The sequence below is a fragment of the Oratosquilla oratoria genome, chromosome 34, assembly GCF_046742065.1.
Source record: "Oratosquilla oratoria isolate Oo_2021 chromosome 34, ASM4674206v1, whole genome shotgun sequence".
NCBI lineage: Eukaryota > Metazoa > Arthropoda > Malacostraca > Stomatopoda > Squillidae > Oratosquilla > Oratosquilla oratoria.
The window spans coordinates 46,973,402-46,991,249 of NC_134810.1; the positions used below are offsets into that span (position 1 = coordinate 46,973,402).

Below are 17,848 nucleotides of genomic sequence, written 5' to 3' on the forward strand. Positions count from 1 at the left end.
GGGCTGACAGCTGGAGCTGGTTTACCCTTTTCCTCATCCACTTGAAACTCTGATAATCAATGATTTCTTTCAATGTCATGAAACTCCCCTCTATGAGGAAGCTAGGACTGTTCCTTACAGAGGACTTTGTAGTGTGAAACTTAATGAACCATACCCTTGGTTCAACTTGCTGGTGATAGGTTCGAACCACCATCACCTTGACTTTTGTCGCAAATGGCAACACACTACCCCACTTGGCCAGCCAGCATCCTTCATAACTGAATTAATCAAATCCTGATCTCATCTCTCCTTCGTCCATCTAAAATGATCACATCATTATTTGAACTTCATTGTTTTTAGTGTTTCCCACTGTACATGTATTTACCTAGTATCAATTCACAAATCTAAAACTATCTTATATTCCCCCATTTGGTTTATACATATATTTCATCCTGTTCAAACCTTCTTCTGTCCATCCCAGATTTGAATTATATATTTTCTAGCTCTAAACACCCTAATGCCTACTAATTATCTGTAGAGATTTTCAAAAACTTTAGTTAGTCCAGTTATGTCTTTTCCCTTCTGTTGGTTTTTGTACAACTGATACATAAAGCCTAAGTCCCAACCTTCTAATATTTGTCACCATTGTATCTTTACATACATACATATACCAAGGCTTTTCCCCCTTACATGGGGGGTAGCCAAAAAGAAAAAGGCATAGAAACCACTCCCACCCATTCCATTTCCTATATATTCCACTCCCCTTCACCCTCCTCCCTCCCTCTAATCTTGGCACCTCCTGGATGACAGGTCATCCCTGCATCCCGTCCACTGCCCTGGGTCAGAAGCAGTGTCACAAGACACCATTGTATCTTTACAAAAATACCAAATATTGTTGCAAAATTCAACATACCTCTGATTGAAGGTTAGCACATCTTGTCTGCGTTTCCTCAAGAGTTTTCTCTCTTTCGGCAATGCAGGCACCCGACGAGGCAGTTTGAGTCTTGATCTCCTCTTGTACCTGAAGCAGCTCTTCCTTCAATTTCTCTCTCTCCTCTTCCTTGGCCTTCACCACTTCATCTTTCTCCTTCAGGACTGTTTCATATTTCTGTGCTTGTTCAGAGAGCTGGTTCCTCAGGCTTTCAAGCTCTTCAGACATTTCAGCCACCTGGATGCCACTTTCCTTCTTTTCATTCTCAAGATGAACCTGCTTCTTCTGTATATTTTCCATTTCATTATCCAAGTTTGTTCTCTCTTCAATCAGTTTGTTCATTTTGGCCTTGACATTCTCCATCTGAGAAAAAACAGAAACATTCACAGTAAGTACATATAAAACACATGTATGCATGTTCCTGTGTGCACACACACAAATTGAACAAAACAATAGTGTGTGCAAACACCATACATGAATTTAAGAACAAACTAGATGTTGTGAGATACAAAGATGGGTCACCATGAGCATAGCTCCCCTTCCCATATAAAATAACTAGGTAAATACACACCTTGGGTGCAAATGTGGCAGGAAAAGGTGAAGTAAAGGTGGAGGTAGAATGTAGATTGAGAGAAGCGAGTAAATGCCTTGGTGGATTAAAAAGTGTAATGAGGAATAGAAATTTGGGAATGGATGCTAAGAGGAGACTGTATGAAGGAGTGATTGTGCCAACAGCACTGTATGAAGCAGAAACATGGAACATAAGAGAGGAAGAGAGAAGGGGCTTGAATGTGTTTGAGATGAAGTGTCTGAGAAGTATGATGGGGGTTACTAGGCTGGATAGAGTGAGAAATGAGGAGGTGAGGAGGAGAACATGGGTGGAAAGGGAGTTGGGAGATTGGGTTGATGAAAGAGTATTAGGATGGTTTGGACACATGGAAAGAATGAGTGAAGAAAGACTAGTAAAGGAGGTATGGAAGGCAGATGTGGAGGGAGTGAACATGAGGGGACGTCCTAGGATGAGATGGATGGATGGGGTGAAGGAGGCTTTGGGGAAGAATGGAATGTCTGTTGAGGAAGGATGGGAGAAGACAGAGGACAGGGGTGAATGGAGAATGGTTGTATATGGAAGATGTTGTGATGCATGAGGTGGAATGGATGTGTGAGCAAAATTTTGATGCAGCCCGAAGGGATTTCTCCCCGTCCTCTCCTTTATATGGGGGGACGGAGAGGGGGGGTCGCCGATTTAATGAAGTGGCCTTGCTGTGGATGTGCTGTGTCTTGCGACACTGCTTCTGACCCAGGGCAGTGGACAGGGTACAGGGATGACCCGTCATCTAGTAGGTGCTAAGATGGGAGGGAGGGTGGAGGGGTGTGGAGTGTTTTCAGGGATGGAATGGGTGGGAATGATTTTATGCCTTTTCCTTTTTGGCTACCTCCCTAGTAAGGGGGAAAAAGCCTTGGTATATGTATGTATGTACATACACACCAATTCAGCTTCAGGAAAGAAAGATCATGGGTTTCCAATCTAGTGATTTTATACATACATACACATACATATACCAAGGCTTTTTCCCCCTTTCAAGGGAGGTAGCCAAAAAGGGAAAGGCATAAAAACACTCCCACCCATTTCATCCCTAAATACACTCCACACCCCTCCTCATCACAATCTAGTGATTTTATATTCAAGGGAAATCTATGTACTAGATAGAGATGGCTGGATGGACTGCATTTACCTGGATCTAGAGAAAGAATATGATAATGTACCTCAAAAATTATCATGAAACACGTAAGAATTAATAGAGATTTTGCTGAAATTTCTAATTACTTTTTTTAATCCCTTAAGGCATTTATTTGCTTCTCTCAATCTACATTCTACCTCCACCTATAGTCTCGTAAGAAATTTTGATCCCTTTTAACATTCTTCTCTCAATCCCATATATCTGCAATACCTCCCAGTACCTTCCTGTCTACCGTCATAAGCCTTTTTCAAAACCATGAAACCCCCCCCAAAAAAAAGAAAATCTTTTGCCAAAGCCTTATCACAAATCTGCCTTGCCACAAAAATCTGATCCTAAATCCACACTGCTCTTCATCAATTACTCCCTCTGTTCCTCTCCTAATCCCCTAAATTAAAACCCTCCTGTAACCTTTTCCAACTACACAACAGAATGAACCCTCTAAAACTACTACAATCACATTAGTCCCCTTTTCCCATGTGAAGCGGAACTACATAGGCAACATAAACCCCAAGTCCTGACCTTCTAACATTTGTCACCATTGTATCTTGGAAGAAAGTCTTAAAGGAGAGAGACTGATGGAAGTGGATAGCTTTAGAGGTTCTTCGGGTCACATGTGGCTGGAGAGGGAGGAGTGGAGGTGGAGGTAAATTGTAGATTGAGAGAAGCAAGTGTCATGGGGGATTAAAAAATTGAATGAGAAATAGGCATTTGGGAATGGATGCAGAGATTATATGAAGGGGTGATTGTGCTCACAGCACTATATGGGGCACAGAGGAAACGTTTAAACGAGTTTGAGGTGAAATGTCTGAGTAGTATGGTATGGGTTACAAGGTTGGATAGAATGAGAAACAAGGAGGTGAGGAGGAGAACAGGGTTGGAAAGGAAGTTGGGAGATAGGGTTGAGGAAAGAAGTTTGGGATGGTCTGGACACATGGAAAGAATGAGTGAAGAAAGATTAGTAAAAGAGGTGTGGAAGGCAGAGGTGGAGGGAGTGAACATGAGGGGGCAACCAAGGATGAGACGGATGGATGAATGGTATGCTGAGCAGGGAAGGGAGGTGGTGGGAGATCGGGGTGAATGGAGAGTGACTGTGTATATATGATTCTGTGATGCATGGGAGTGGGTGGGGGTGGGGTGGGGTGGGGGGTTTGGGAGTGGTTATGTGTGAATGATATTTTGACACAGCCTGAATGAATTTCTCCCCCATGTGCCCCCCCCCTTTTTTTTGTAAGATGGGGTGGAGAGGGGAGGAGATGGTCACCAATTAAGTGAAGTGGCCATGCTACAGATGTGCTGTGTCTTGCTACATCCCAGGGCACTGGGCGGGATATAGGGATGACCAATTATCCATGAGGAGCTAAGATGAGAGGAAGGGAGGGAGGGGTGGTGGATGGGAGTGGGTATATGCCTTTTGACTTTGGCTACCTCTCTGGTAAGGGGGAAGAAGCCTTTGGTACATAGACATTATCTTTATAACATACATATATATATATATCTATGCGAATAAATCACAAAAACACGTGATTCACAAAATGTGTAATAAAACCACTTGGAAAATAAAATGAAAGGTGACCGAAAATTTTCGTCTATTTAAGACATTAAAAAAAAAAAATTTAAATGTCTTAAATAGACGAAAACGTTTGGTCACCTTTCATTATATTTTCAAAGTGGTTTTATTACACATACATACCTACATATACATATATATATATATCGACTTTTTTCCCCTTACAAGGGAGGTAGCCAAAAAAAAAAAAAAAAAGGCATAAAATCCACTCAAGAAGGATGAAACCATCTTTATAAGAATACCAAATATTGTTGCAAAATTCATCATACCTCTGATTGAAGGTTAGCACATCTTGCATGTGTTTCCTCAAGTGTTTTCTCTCTTTCGGCAATGCAGGCACCCGATGAGGCAGCTTGAGTCTTGACTTCCTCTTGTACCTGAAGCAGCTCTTCCTTCAATTTTTCTCTCTCCACTTCCTTGGCCTTCACCACTTCATCTTTCTCCTTCAGGACTGTTTCATATTTCTGTGCTTGTTCAGAGAGCTGGTTCCTCAGGCTTTCAAGCTCTTCAGACATTTCAGCCACCTGGATGCCACTTTCCTTCTTTTCATTCTCAAGATGAACCTGCTTCTTCTGTATATTTTCCATTTCATTATCCAGATTTGTTTTCTCTTCAATCAGTTTGTTCATTTTGGCCTTGACACTCTCCATCTATAAAAAAAAAAAAAAAAAATTCACGGTATGTACATATAAAACACATATGCATGCATGTTCCTGTGTGCACGCACACAAACTGGACAAAACAATAGTGTGTGCAAACACCATACATGAATTTATGAACAAACTAGATGTTGTGAGATACAAAGACGGGTCACCATGAGCATAGCTCCCCTTCCCATATAGCTAGGTAAATACACACCAATCCAGCATCAGGAAAGAAAGATCATGCATTTCCAATCTACTGATTTTATATTCAAGATAGAGATGGTTGGATGGACTGCATTTATCTTGATCTAGAGAAAATATATGATAATATACCTCAAAAATTATCACGGAACACATAAGATTTTATTTTGCTGAAATTTCTAATTACATTTTTTAATCCCCTAAAGCATTTACTTGCTTCTCTCAATCTACATTCTACCTCCACCTATAGTCTCGTAAGAAATTTTTAACCCTTTTAATATTCTTCTCTTAACCACTTCCATACGGTGACGCCTACATAGGCATCATGAGGAGCAAGTGGGTACGCGATGATGCCGACGTCGGCATCTTGATTATATTTATTGTAGTCGTACCTACGTAACCTCCATTCTCTCTAAACTAGCTTCATCATATTTTCTATGGTTTTCAAAATACACAGGTGAAAGAGAACAAACGAATGAGCACTGACTTTATTTTTTATAATGCTTCTGACCCAGGGCACTGGGCAGGATATAGGGATGACCAATTATCCATGAGGAGCTACGATGAGAGGAAGGGAGGGAGGGGTGGTGGATGGGAGTGGGTATATGCCTTTTGACTTTGGCTACCTCTCTGGTAAATGGGAAGAAGCCTTTGGTACATAGACATTATCTTTATAACATACATATATATACATATATGCGAATAAATCACAAAAATACGTGATTCACAAAATGTGTAATAAAACCACTTGGAAAATAAAATGAAAGGTGACCGAAAATTTTCGTCTATTTAAGACATTTTCAAAAAAAATTGAAAATGTCTTAAATAGACGAAAACGTTCGGTCACCTTTCTTCTTTTTTTTCAAAGTGGTATTATTACACATACATACATATATATACATATATCAACGACTTTTTCCCCCTTACAAGGGAGGTAGCCAAAAAAACAAAGGCATAAAATCCACTCAAGAAGGCTGAAACCATCTGTATAAGAATACCAAATATTGTTGCAAAATTCAACATACCTCTGATTGAAGGTTAGCACATCTTGTTTGTGTTTCCTCAAGAGTTTTCTCTCTTTGGGCAATGCAGGCACCCGACGAGGCAGCTTGAGTCTTGACTTCCTCTTGTACCTGAAGCAGCTCTTCCTTCAATTTTTCTCTCTCCTCTTCCTTGGCCTTCACCACTTCATCTTTCTCCTTCAGGACTGTTTCATATTTCTGTGCTTGTTCAGAGAGCTGGTTCCTCAGGCTTTCAAGCTCTTCAGACATTTCAGCCACCTGGATGCCACTTTCCTTCTTTTCATTCTCAAGATGAACCTGCTTCTTCTGTATATTTTCCATTTCATTATCCAAGTTTGTTTTCTCTTCAATCACTTTGTTCATTTTGGCCTTGACACTCTCCATCTGAGAATAAGCACAGAAATACAGTAAGCACATACATGTAAAGCACACATGCATGTATGTACCCATACACACACACATCAATTCAGCTTCCAGGAAAGGAAGCTTATGTGTTTCCAATCTGCTGGATTTTTATTCAAGAGAAATTTATGTACTAGATAGGAATGGTTGGATGAGTGCATTTACCTGAACCAAGAGAAATTAGGAGGAGAGTGAAATTAAGGGAGTAGGCAGGGGATAGGGCTGAGTTGTTGTTGTTGTTGTCATCGTTCCCTAGAATGTCTGTCTAAGCAGTCCTGTCTCCCCAAGGAAAGTCATGGCCAGAACACGGTTTTCCTACAAATCCTTTATAGAACATATGTTGTGTTGTTTGCGAGCATGATTAAGTACAATGCAGTCTTCCATTATGTGTTGAATAGAGGATGGTTGTGTATGGATGATACTTTGATGCAGCCTGAAGGGATTTCTCCTCCATCTTCTCTGTTTTCAGTATGAGGAGAGGGAGGGGAGGTGACAGTGTAAGTGAAGCAGCCCTCATTTGGATGTGTTGTGTCTTGCTGCATTGCCTCTGACCCAGGCAGTGCACAAGAGACAGGGATGACACAACATCCAGGAGGAGGTAAGATGAGAGGGAAAGGGATGATGGATGGGAGTGGTTGTGTCTTTGACTTAGCTACCTCCCCTGTATGGGGGATAAAGCCCTTGGTATACAGATAGATAAAACTACTATGAAATCAATCAATCTGTAGCTCCAGGTCTCTAGTAGAAGACCCATAGCAGCCAGGTAACCAACAACAGCCACTTCCACTGGCTTGGCCCGCAAGTCACTCATTTAAGAGATATTGTCTCATATTGATAAAGCTAGAATGATGAATGGAATAAACTTATTAACCATGTAGTAAGCGCTGAAACTATCAGTTGTTTAAAGAAATGATTAGACAACTTTATGGATGGGGATGACAGATGGTGATGGATATGGAGCTGCCTAGTATAGGCCTTATGGTCTCTTGCAGTCTCCTTCATTCTTATGTTCTTAAGGCAATGCAGGATGTGTTCATTGTCTTCTGTGTAGTGATGCATCTGGGGCAAGCGTATTCGGTGTTGGTACCATTCTAAAGTTGGATGGTAGCCCAAATACAGTCATGCTTATGCAGTTCTTGTTCGACATGAAAGCGAGTTTGATGGAATAAAGAGTTTGTTGGTTTGTCTTGGAGTGCTTCTTTTGTGACTTAGTGTGTATATGCTTTTGTATGGTTGTGTTGCATAGTATTATGAAATTAAATGGCAATACAATCTTCACATTTTCCTCATGTACAATATAACATCATAATCCTAATAAGAAATTTCAAATGTTACTGTTCAACAAACCTCCGACTGAAGCTCTGCATTTCTGATTTTCATTTCTTCTACAGTTTTCTCTCTTTCAGCTAACGAGGCTTCAGAAGAGGCACCTTGATTCTTGATCTCCTCCTGTACCGTGTGTAGCTCTCTCTGTAATCTCTCTTCCTCCATTTTCATGATCTTCATCTCTTCATTCTTCAACTTCAAGACCGTCTCGTGATTCTGCGTTTCTTCGGAAAGTTGGTTTTTGAGGCTATGAAGCTCTTCGCACATTTTAGACACTTCGATGCTAGTTCCTTCTTTTTCTCTCTCAAGATGAGTTTGCTTCTCTTGCAGATCTTTTATTTCCTTGGAAAGATTTAACTTCTCTTCAATCAATTTGTCCACTTCAACCCTGACACTTTCCATCTGGAGTAAAAAAAATCATTTCACATGTAACTAAACATATGTCATTTAGAAATTTATTAATATGACCTATATAGAACATATATATATATATATATATATATATATATATATATATATATATATATATATATATATATATATATATATATATATATATATATATATATATATATATATATACACATACACATATATATATATACATATATATTCAAATATATATATATATATATATACACATACACATATATATATACACATACATACATATACCAAGGCTTTTTCCCCCTTACAAGGGAGGTAGCCAAAAAGGGAAAGGCACAAAAACACTCCCACCCATTTCATCCCTAAATACACTCCACACCCCTCCCACCCTCCCTCTCATCTAAGCACCTCCTGGATGACGGGTCATCCCTGCACCCTGCCCACCGCCCTGGGTCAGAAGCAGTGTCGCAAGACACAGTACATCCACAGCAAGGCCGCTTCATTTGAATGTGTTTGAGATGAGGTGTCTGAGAAGTATGGTGGGGGTTACTAGGCTAGATAGAGTGAGAAATGAGGAGGTGAGGAGAACAGGGGTGAAAAAGGATTTGGGAGATAGGGTTGATGAAAGAATATTAGGATGGTTTGGACACATGGAAAGAATGAGTGAAGAAAGACTAGTAAAAGAGGTATGGAAGGCAGATGTGGAGGGAGTGAACATGAGGGGATGTCCTAGGATGAGGTGGATGGATGGGGTGAAGGGGGCTTTGGGGAAGAGGGGAATGTCTGTTGAGGAATGAAACCCTTTTCCAAATCCATAAAAGGAAAGGGAGGGAAAAAAAAAAAAATCCTTACCTTTTCCTAAAGCTTTCTCACATATCTGCCTTACCACAATAATCTGATCCACGCAATCCCTACCTATCCTAAACTCACACTGTTCCTCACCAATTACTCCCTCTGTTCCTCTCCTAATCCTCTCAATCAAAACCCTCCCAACCACTCTGAAACTACCACTCACACTTGTCCCAATTTCCCTCGTAAAGCGGAATTATACGGCACTCTACCCTCTTTTCGACAAACATTAAACCTCACCACAGTCCACTATCACTGTATATCCCTTTTCTTTTAGACATTCTGTATAACACCCATCTAACCCAGGTGCCTTACCTGCTCTCATCATTTCAATAACTGCTTTCACCCCCATTTTTCATTATTTCTCCTCCATTTTCTTCATTCATCACTCATTTTCTTAGTGCTTCCCACTGCAACTACCTTTCCCTACCTATCCTCCTTCACATTTAGGAACTCCCTAAAATAATTTACCCATCATCCTTTTATTGCCTTTTTTTCCATTATCATCTCTCCATCACCTACACCATCTTAACTCTCCAAACAATATTTAATTTCATCCTACCCCGTTTAGTACCTCAGTCTGAAGGGTTTTGTTTTTCTCTCTCAATTCTTCCAAAATTTTGTCTTTTTCAGCAATGTAGGCTCCAGATGAGGCAGACTGGGTCTTCATCTCCTCCTGTATCTTGTGCACCTCTTCCTTTAATCTCTCCTCCTCCTCGTCCTTGGCCCTTTTCACTTCATCCTTTTCCTTCAAGACTATCTCGTACTTCTGAGCTTGTTCAGACAGTTGCTTCTTGAGGCTTGCGAGTTCCTCAGACATTTTTGACACCTGGGCTCCAGCTTCTTCCTTTTCATTCTCGAGGTGATTCCGTTTATTGTGCAGATTTTCCATTTCCTTGCTCAAATTGGCCTTCTCCTCAGTAATTCTCTCCACTTCCGTCTTGACACTCTCCATCTAAAGAGAAAATAAATTGCTAAATACCAAAATGTGCAAGCCTGATATATTGTTTTTCACACAAAGGAAAATTTCCCATGAAAGGGACTTGCTTGTTTAATCACCCAACAGTTGATTCATCCCCCCCCAAAAAAACAAATGAAACAAGAAAGTTGAAACCAGTCCTCACCTCTCTGAAGACCTACAAACAACTTATCTACAACTTCAAAATGCTCTTCCTTGCCACCTCTAAACATGAAGTGAAGAATTCCTACCTTGTTTTGCAGTCTGCACTTTTCGGATTTAATTTCTTCAATCATCAATTCCTTTTCAGCAACCATAGCTTGCAAAGAACTTTCTTGTTTCTTAGACTCTTCTTCTACCTTTTGTAAAGTATCATTAATCTCTGACAATTTCACTTCATATGACTTCTGCATTTCTTCTTTTTCAGATGATACCATTTCATAACGCTGAACCTGATCAGTTAGCTGTTTCTTAACGCTGCTCATCTCTTCTTCATATTCAGAAACCTTGGTGCTAAGAGATTCATGCTCACTCAGCAACCTCGTCTGAGCTTCATGAAGGGATTCGTTCTCTTTCTTCAGGTTCACAACTTTTGACTCTGTGTTCTCCAGCTGGAATAAAAGATTAATGACCAATTAAATTTTTCATCCTACGATACATTTCTAATACACTTCCCTCTCTGTAGAAATAATCAGAGCTGGGTGTGTTCCTCGGTGTGTTCCGCTTTAGTTTGGCTGCAGTTAGCGCTCCCAAACTATTAAAGCAATATAGGTCCTGGTATAGTATGTGGCCGATGAAATTTTTCTTTGGTATAGTATGTGGCTTACTGGACTTTTATTTCAGTATGAACCTCTCTCTTAAGCTTTAATAGTTTGGGAGCCCTAACTATGGCCATACTAAAGTAGAACGCACTGAGTAACGTGCCCAGCTCTGGAAGTGATGCAGCAAGAAACAACACCTCCACAGCAGGCCCTAACAGCTGAAATTGGTTTACTGCTTAATTAAACGGCAAGCCTCTCCCATCCATTCAACACTTTTCAAAACAGACGAGAAGAAATCCCTTTGGGCCACATCAACTTATCATCCATTCATAACCAGTCTCCACTTACAACTATCTCTTGCCATCTCTCTTCCCTGCTCAACAGACATTCCTCTTGTACCCAACACTCCAGTTTAAGTTGACATTGATATATTTCATGTCCAACCTGAAGACAGAGAATGTCAGCCCCTCTTGGGTGCAACTTCAGATGGAGATGAGTGTGTTGACAGGTTTTGTATAAGTAAATGGGCAATAGGGACACGATTCTCTCTGACATCCATCTTGCAGGAATACTCCTAATAGGGACCATCATTGCAGACATTGTTCCATTATTCACCAGAGACCATAAAATAATATCACCCTTTTGGCAGGATGCAGTTGAGGGGGGTGATTACTGAAGTATTGGATTATATGATATGTGTATGAATGTACTTTTGGATGGGTATGTTGTTGGGATACTAAGCTACATCTTGAAGATGTTTGATCAACTTACCTTTGACATAAGGTCCTCACTTTGTGCTTTAACTTCCTTGAGGATTTTCTCTTTTTCATCAGCAGAAGCTTCTAAACTGGCAGTCTGGTCACAGATCTTATTCTGCAAAACTTCTACTTGTTCCCTCCACTTCTTCTCTTCCTTGTCACACACCTCCATCTGTGCCTCCTTTACCTTCAAGATGGTCTCATATTTATGCACCTCTTCGGAGAGCTGGTTCTTCATATTTTTCAACTCGTTTGACATATCTGACATCTGGTTGGCAACAGCTGTTTTCTCGTTCACTAAAGTAGCTTGGACCTCTAGCAATGTAACATTTTCTGTCTTCAGGTCCTTTGCTTCTTGTTCTAATGTATTCAATCTTGCGATGTAATTCTCCACCTTGAGAGAATAAATATGAAAAAAATCAATAAATAAATCAAATAAACCAGCTTCAGCTTAAGATGACACAAAAATAAATACATACATAATAAGTAAATAAATAAATAAAATAATCCAGCAAGCAAATATGTTAACAAAGCTGATTTCTACAAATATGCCATCAAGATTATAGACAAAGACAAAGTCTAAAATACTAATAACTTGAAAGATACTATTACACATAATGATTAAAGGAAAGGTAATAATTACCTCAAGCTGGCCACCCTCTTATAAAGGAGAAAGGGCCATTGGATACACATATGTATTCCTGAAGTTTCATACATACATATACCAACAGCTTTTCCCCTTTACAAGGGAGGTAGCAAAAGTACATACATACATATACCAAAGGCTTTTTCCCCCTTACACTAGGGGTAGCCCTCCAGAAAAGCTGTTGGTATATGTCAAAGACATAAATCCACTCCCACCCATTTCATCCCCACATACTCCACTCCTCTCCACCACCCCTCCCTCCCTCTCTCTTTTCTTGGCTCCTCCTAGATGACGGGTCATTCCTGCATCTCGCCCACTGCCCTGGGTCAGAAATAAAATTTCACTGACTGGGAATCCTTCAACAGTCCCCAAACCCTCCTACACGTCTCTTTGGTAAAAAATACTGGAATGTTGTCTGAATCATATTAGTGCAGATGTATCTGTCATTGGCTACTAGTACTAGTAGTAGTAGTAGATAGTAGTAGATAGTAGTAGATAGTAGTAGTAGTAGTAGCAGCAGTAGTAGTAGTAGCAGTAGCAGCATCAGCAGCAGTAGTAGCAGTAGTAGCATCAGCAGCAGTATCAGGATGGAGGTCTTATTAGAAAAAAAAAGTAGTAATAGTAGTAGTAGTAGTAGTAGTAGTAGTAGTAGTAGAAGCATCAGCAGTAGCAGTAGTAGTAATCAAGTGGATGGGGTAGTGTGGTGTCTTCTGTGTGGTGGATGCATCAGGGATAGTTTGATTCTGTGGTCAATCCTATTCTGTAATGGTGCTGCCTTAGAGCTGGATGGCGTCCTGAGAAGAATAGTTCTGTGGGGTTGATGTCTGTATTTTTTGGGAGAAAGTATTGAGTTTGGCCTCTATTGCAGAGCTTATTTAGTGATCCTCTATTGTAGAGCTTATTTAGTGACCCGTCATTCAGGAGGTGCTAAGATAAGAGGGAGGGTGAAGGGGTGTGGAGTGTATTCAGGGATGGAATGGGTGGGAATGATTTTATGCCTTTTTCTTTTTGGCTACCCCCCTTGTAAGGGGGAAAAAGCCTTGGTATATGTATGTATGTATTTAGTGATCCGAGTGTGAATGTGTTTTTGTGTATACCATGTGTCGTCTACGGGTGACCCTTTCCTTTTTGAGAGGAGGAGGAGGAGAAGGAGGAGGAGGAGGAGGAGGAGGAGGAGGAGGAGGAGGAGGAGGAGGAGGAGGAGGAGGAGGAGGAGGAGGAGGAGGAGGAGAAAAAAAAAATGAATCTGGTACCTGAGACTGAAGGTCAACATTCTTCTTGCTAATTTCTTGAAGAATCTTCTCTTTTTCAGACGCATAATTTTCAGAAGAAGCAACTTGGTTCTTCATCTGCTCACTCATCTTCTGAATTTCTTCCTTCATTTTCATCTCTTCCACCTCCTTGATCTTCACAAGGTCCTCTTTCTCCTTCACGAGTGCTTCAATCTTCTCTACGTGCACTGAGAGCTGACCTTTTGTGCTTTGCAATTCTCCAGTAAGGCTGGACATCTGGTTATTGATTCTTTCCTTCTCGTTCTCTAACACGGCTTTCACTCCTTCCAAAGCAACCTTCTCGGATGTCAAGTCTTCCTTCTCCTTTAACGTTGTCTCAAGCTGGATTTGCAAATCTTGTACCTGCAAGTCAAAGTATAACCTTATAATCTGATTATGGGAAAGATAGGAAGGGATCTTTGTTCTGCAGTAGACTCTTGAATAACTGAGTAATTGGTTAGTTTTCATTCATTCGTTACAACTGCTGCTCAGGCCAGAGGCAATGCAGCAAGACACAGCATCTCCAGAGCAGGACCTGGTAGCCAAAACTGGTTTACCCCCATTGCTTCATTATACTCTGCCCCTTTATCTACTTGAGAAATACATACATATACCAAAGGCTTTTTTCCCCTTTCAAGGGAGGTAGCCAAAAAAAAAAAAAAAAAAAAAAAAAAAAAAAAAGGCATAAAAACCACTCCCACCCATTCCATCCCCCTCCCACTTTTCTTGAATCCTCCTGGATGACAGGTCATCCCTGCATCTCACCCACTGCCCTGGGTCAGAAGTAGTACTGCAAGACACAGCACATCGACAGCAAAGCCATTTCATTAAACCAACGACCACCCTCAACAGACAAGAAATTCCTTCAAGCAGGGATGACCAGTCATCCAGGTGGAGCCAAGAAAAGAGGGAGGGAGGGAGAGAGGGAGGGAGGGGTGGTGAATGGGAGTGGAGTGGGTGGGAATGAAATGGGTACGAGTGAAATTATGCCTTTTGACTATGGCTACCTCCCTTGTAAGAGAGGAAAAAGCCCTTGGTATATGCATGGGTATGTATTTGATATCAAAGGGAAGAGGGTAGAGGGGAGTGGAGTATGTTGGGCATGGAATGGGTGGGAGTGGTTTTTATGCCTTTGTTTTTTGGCTACCTCCCTTGTAAGGGGGAAAAGCCTTTGGTATATGTATGCATTATCCAAAACAATTTAGATAATTCCTCTGTGTCTAAAAAGCTGTGTTTATCTTTGTATCTTGTGCACTGTGAACATGCAATGCGAGCAGAATACATAACTCCATTTAATATGAAATCCAAGTGCGATAACTACCTTAAAAGAACAGAGAATGTGACAAAAACATGCCAAAGATTACCAAGCAAGACTAGACATTCACATGGGGGGTCACGGGTCTCCTACAAGAGACCTGGGGCAAGAGATTGATCTACTTTCCTATCATTGCAAATCACTTCCGACACATGCACTTTCATCATGCATGTACAGTACCAATGCAACAATGACATAGAAAACCCGATCTAACATAGGGTAAAGAAGACTAGTACTGGAAGTTCCATATCATACCTGAGTCTGCATAGCTAAAATATTTTTCTCCCCCTCTGCCAAGAGGTTTTCCTTTCGAGTAATTAGTTCTTTCAAAGACCCTACTTCTGACTTCCAATTCTCTTGACACTTCTGTAACTTTTCATTGAACTCAAAGAGCTGTTCTTTATTCAGTCTAGTCAATGATTTTTTCTCTGTAGTAGCTTCAGTCTTGATCAAAAACTGTTCCTCTAACAATTTTGTTACTCTGGTCGCAAGCTCCTCCTTCTCATCTACAAGTTGAGACTGAGTATGATAGAGTTTACCATTTTCAGTTTCAATTCTGGTTTTTTCTTCGTTCAAAACTTGAATCCGTTTCTTTAAACTCTCCACCTTCAAAGTAGTTAATGCACTTGTGAGTATCATGACAGATTCTATGACGTGCAAAATTAATAATTATTTACTATCATCACCATTATTGGCAATTCCACGTATCTCAGGAGTATCTTCTTTCCTTAGGACATTGCTGTTTAGTGATGGGCTTGTTGGTAGCTTAGGACTCTAACCCATGCTCTGAATGCTCGGGAGCCTCTTGTTTGTCAAATGGCCAAGAGTGTTCAGAGGAACATTTGGTCTCCATAGTTACAAACAAGCCCATCACTACGCACATGGATCCTGATGATGGAAACTACTTCTCAGATACAAGTAATTGCTGATGGTTGTGAATACAATACCACAATCTATTGCAGGTATTCATAATATTTCTCTCTCTCCTGCCTTCCATCCTACTCTCATATAAGTGTTCCTCAAATTCATTTCATTAGGCTGTTTGGGTGCTTACTGTTTTATCTTTTTTTTTTATCGGACCTGAGAGGTCTGTTGGTCTGCTTTGTTATTGCAATTCAGTTCCTCATTTCCTTTACTGAAACTCTGTATCACAAAGCCACAGGGATGAAGTCTAATATAAACAAAATTACTGATAGAACGGTTTCTTTCAGCCCCGCGATTCACCTCATGGCCTACCGTGATCTATAATTTGAGGAACACTCCTATATTAACACTAGGAAGCAGGAGCTATCTGCTGATACCTCTTTGCCCAATGTTTCACCCCCTACCTATGGGTGCAGTCTCCAGGAGTTGGTACCTAGTCAATGGAACAGGCCCAGATTCACTTAAATTAACTCTGAATAAGTATTTTTCCAAACAGGAACACCTCCGCACTGTTGCTTATTCTTTATTTCATATATATATGTATACATATATATATATATATATATATATATATATATCATATATATCATATATATATATATATATATATACATATATATATATATATATATATATATATATATATATATATATATATATATATATGTATATAAAGGGGGGAGGTACAGTGATGGTGGACTGTCTGTTGAGGTTGTTTAATGTGTCTAAGAGGGTAGAGTGTCAGAGGACTGAAGGAGTGCCTGTATAGTTCTGCTTTATGAGGGAAAAGGGAACAAGTGTGAGTGTAGTAGTTTCAGCGGGATCAGTTTGTTGAGTGTAGTTGGGAAGGCTTATGGGTTTTGAGTGAGAGGATTAGGAGAGAAACAGAGGTAGTAATTGGTGAGGAACAGTGTGGGTTTAGGTCAGGTAGAGATTGCATGGATCAGATTTTTGTGATAAGGCAGATATGTGAGAAAGCTTTAAGAAAATGTAAAGATGTTTTTTCGGGCCTTTATGGATTTGGAAAAAGCTGACAGAAAGGCACTGTGGAAGGTACTGCAAATATATGGGATAGGAGGAAAGATTTTAAGAGCATGAGGTGTGCTGAATGTGCTGTGTCTTGCTGCATTGCTCCTGACCCAAGGTGATGGGTGAGATGTAGGGGTGACCCATCATCCAGTAGGAGCCAAGATGAGAGGGAGGGAGGGGTGATGAATGGGAGTGGAATAGGTGGGGGATGAAATGGGTGGGAATAGATTTTATGCCTAACAAGGGGGAAAGAGCCCTTGGTGTGTGTGTGTGTGTGTATGTATGTATGTATATATATATATATATATATATATATATATATCCAGCTTGCTATGTACCACATACTACATGATTATTAGATCAACAAGATGACAGATTGTGAGAGATTATAATGTCTTGGTTCCTTCATGACTACACATTTCACAGTTTGATACTTGTAAAATCTACTATGCAGCTGCCATGATACACCAATGTTTTATGAGGGGCAAAATTTCCTCCTTGACTGATTATGTCACCAAGCTTGTGTATTATGAAGAATATGATGAAAAACAATGTCAAAGTGCACAAGAGGGTCTAAACATTACTTCTTTCATTAGCTAGTCATCCTTCAAGGGTCATGGAATTCTAGATTACCTTAGCTACACAAAAGCATAATAGAGAATCAAATCTAAATGGAGTTAGGATATAATAACCTGATTCTCGTACCTCTGAGCGTAACACGTCATTTTTGGAACTAAGATCTTCCAGCTCCTTGTGATTCCTCTTCTTCTCTTCTTCTAGTTTCGTTTCAAGTTGACATCGTGATGCTTCAGCGTCCTCCAGACAAGTAGTCACTTGCAACTTGGCTTCTCCCTCTTCCTTCAGCTGTGTTGATAACATGTGCAATTATTATAATCTTATTTTATGTATAAATACATTATACATATACCAAAAGCTTTTCCCCCTCAAAAGGGAGGTAGCCAAAAAAAAAAAAAAAAAAAAAAAGGCATAGAAACCACTCCCACCCATTCCATCCCCTACATACTCCACCCCCCTCTACGCTCTTCCCTCCTTCTTATCTTGGCATTTCCCATTATATGAGGCAGAGACTTGAACTTTAACCTCTTCACTCTGGGGCACATCGCACGTCTGGCAGC

General features: G+C 40.3%; 1 protein-coding gene across 9 annotated transcripts in view; it reads right to left on the bottom strand.

Moving 5' to 3' along the window:
• Window positions 1-17,848, bottom strand: part of LOC143018296 (uncharacterized) — a 78,775-nt gene that overhangs the window by 36,739 nt on the left and 24,188 nt on the right. For 5 of the 9 annotated variants that reach the window (XM_076173636.1, XM_076173634.1, XM_076173638.1 and 2 more), the window contains 10 exons: window positions 17,418-17,576; window positions 15,015-15,365; window positions 13,427-13,807; window positions 11,541-11,921; window positions 10,260-10,619; window positions 9,613-10,005; window positions 7,836-8,216; window positions 6,090-6,470; window positions 4,489-4,869; window positions 893-1,273 (listed from right to left, as the gene is read on the bottom strand). In XM_076173636.1, coding sequence (XP_076029751.1) covers window positions 893-1,273; window positions 4,489-4,869; window positions 6,090-6,470; window positions 7,836-8,216; window positions 9,613-10,005; window positions 10,260-10,619; window positions 11,541-11,921; window positions 13,427-13,807; window positions 15,015-15,365; window positions 17,418-17,576 — 3,549 coding nt within the window. The remainder of the gene's footprint in view (window positions 1-892; window positions 1,274-4,488; window positions 4,870-6,089; window positions 6,471-7,835; window positions 8,217-9,612; window positions 10,006-10,259; window positions 10,620-11,540; window positions 11,922-13,426; window positions 13,808-15,014; window positions 15,366-17,417; window positions 17,577-17,848) is intronic. The other 4 variants (XM_076173635.1, XM_076173640.1, XM_076173639.1 and 1 more) reach the window with 4 other exon arrangements.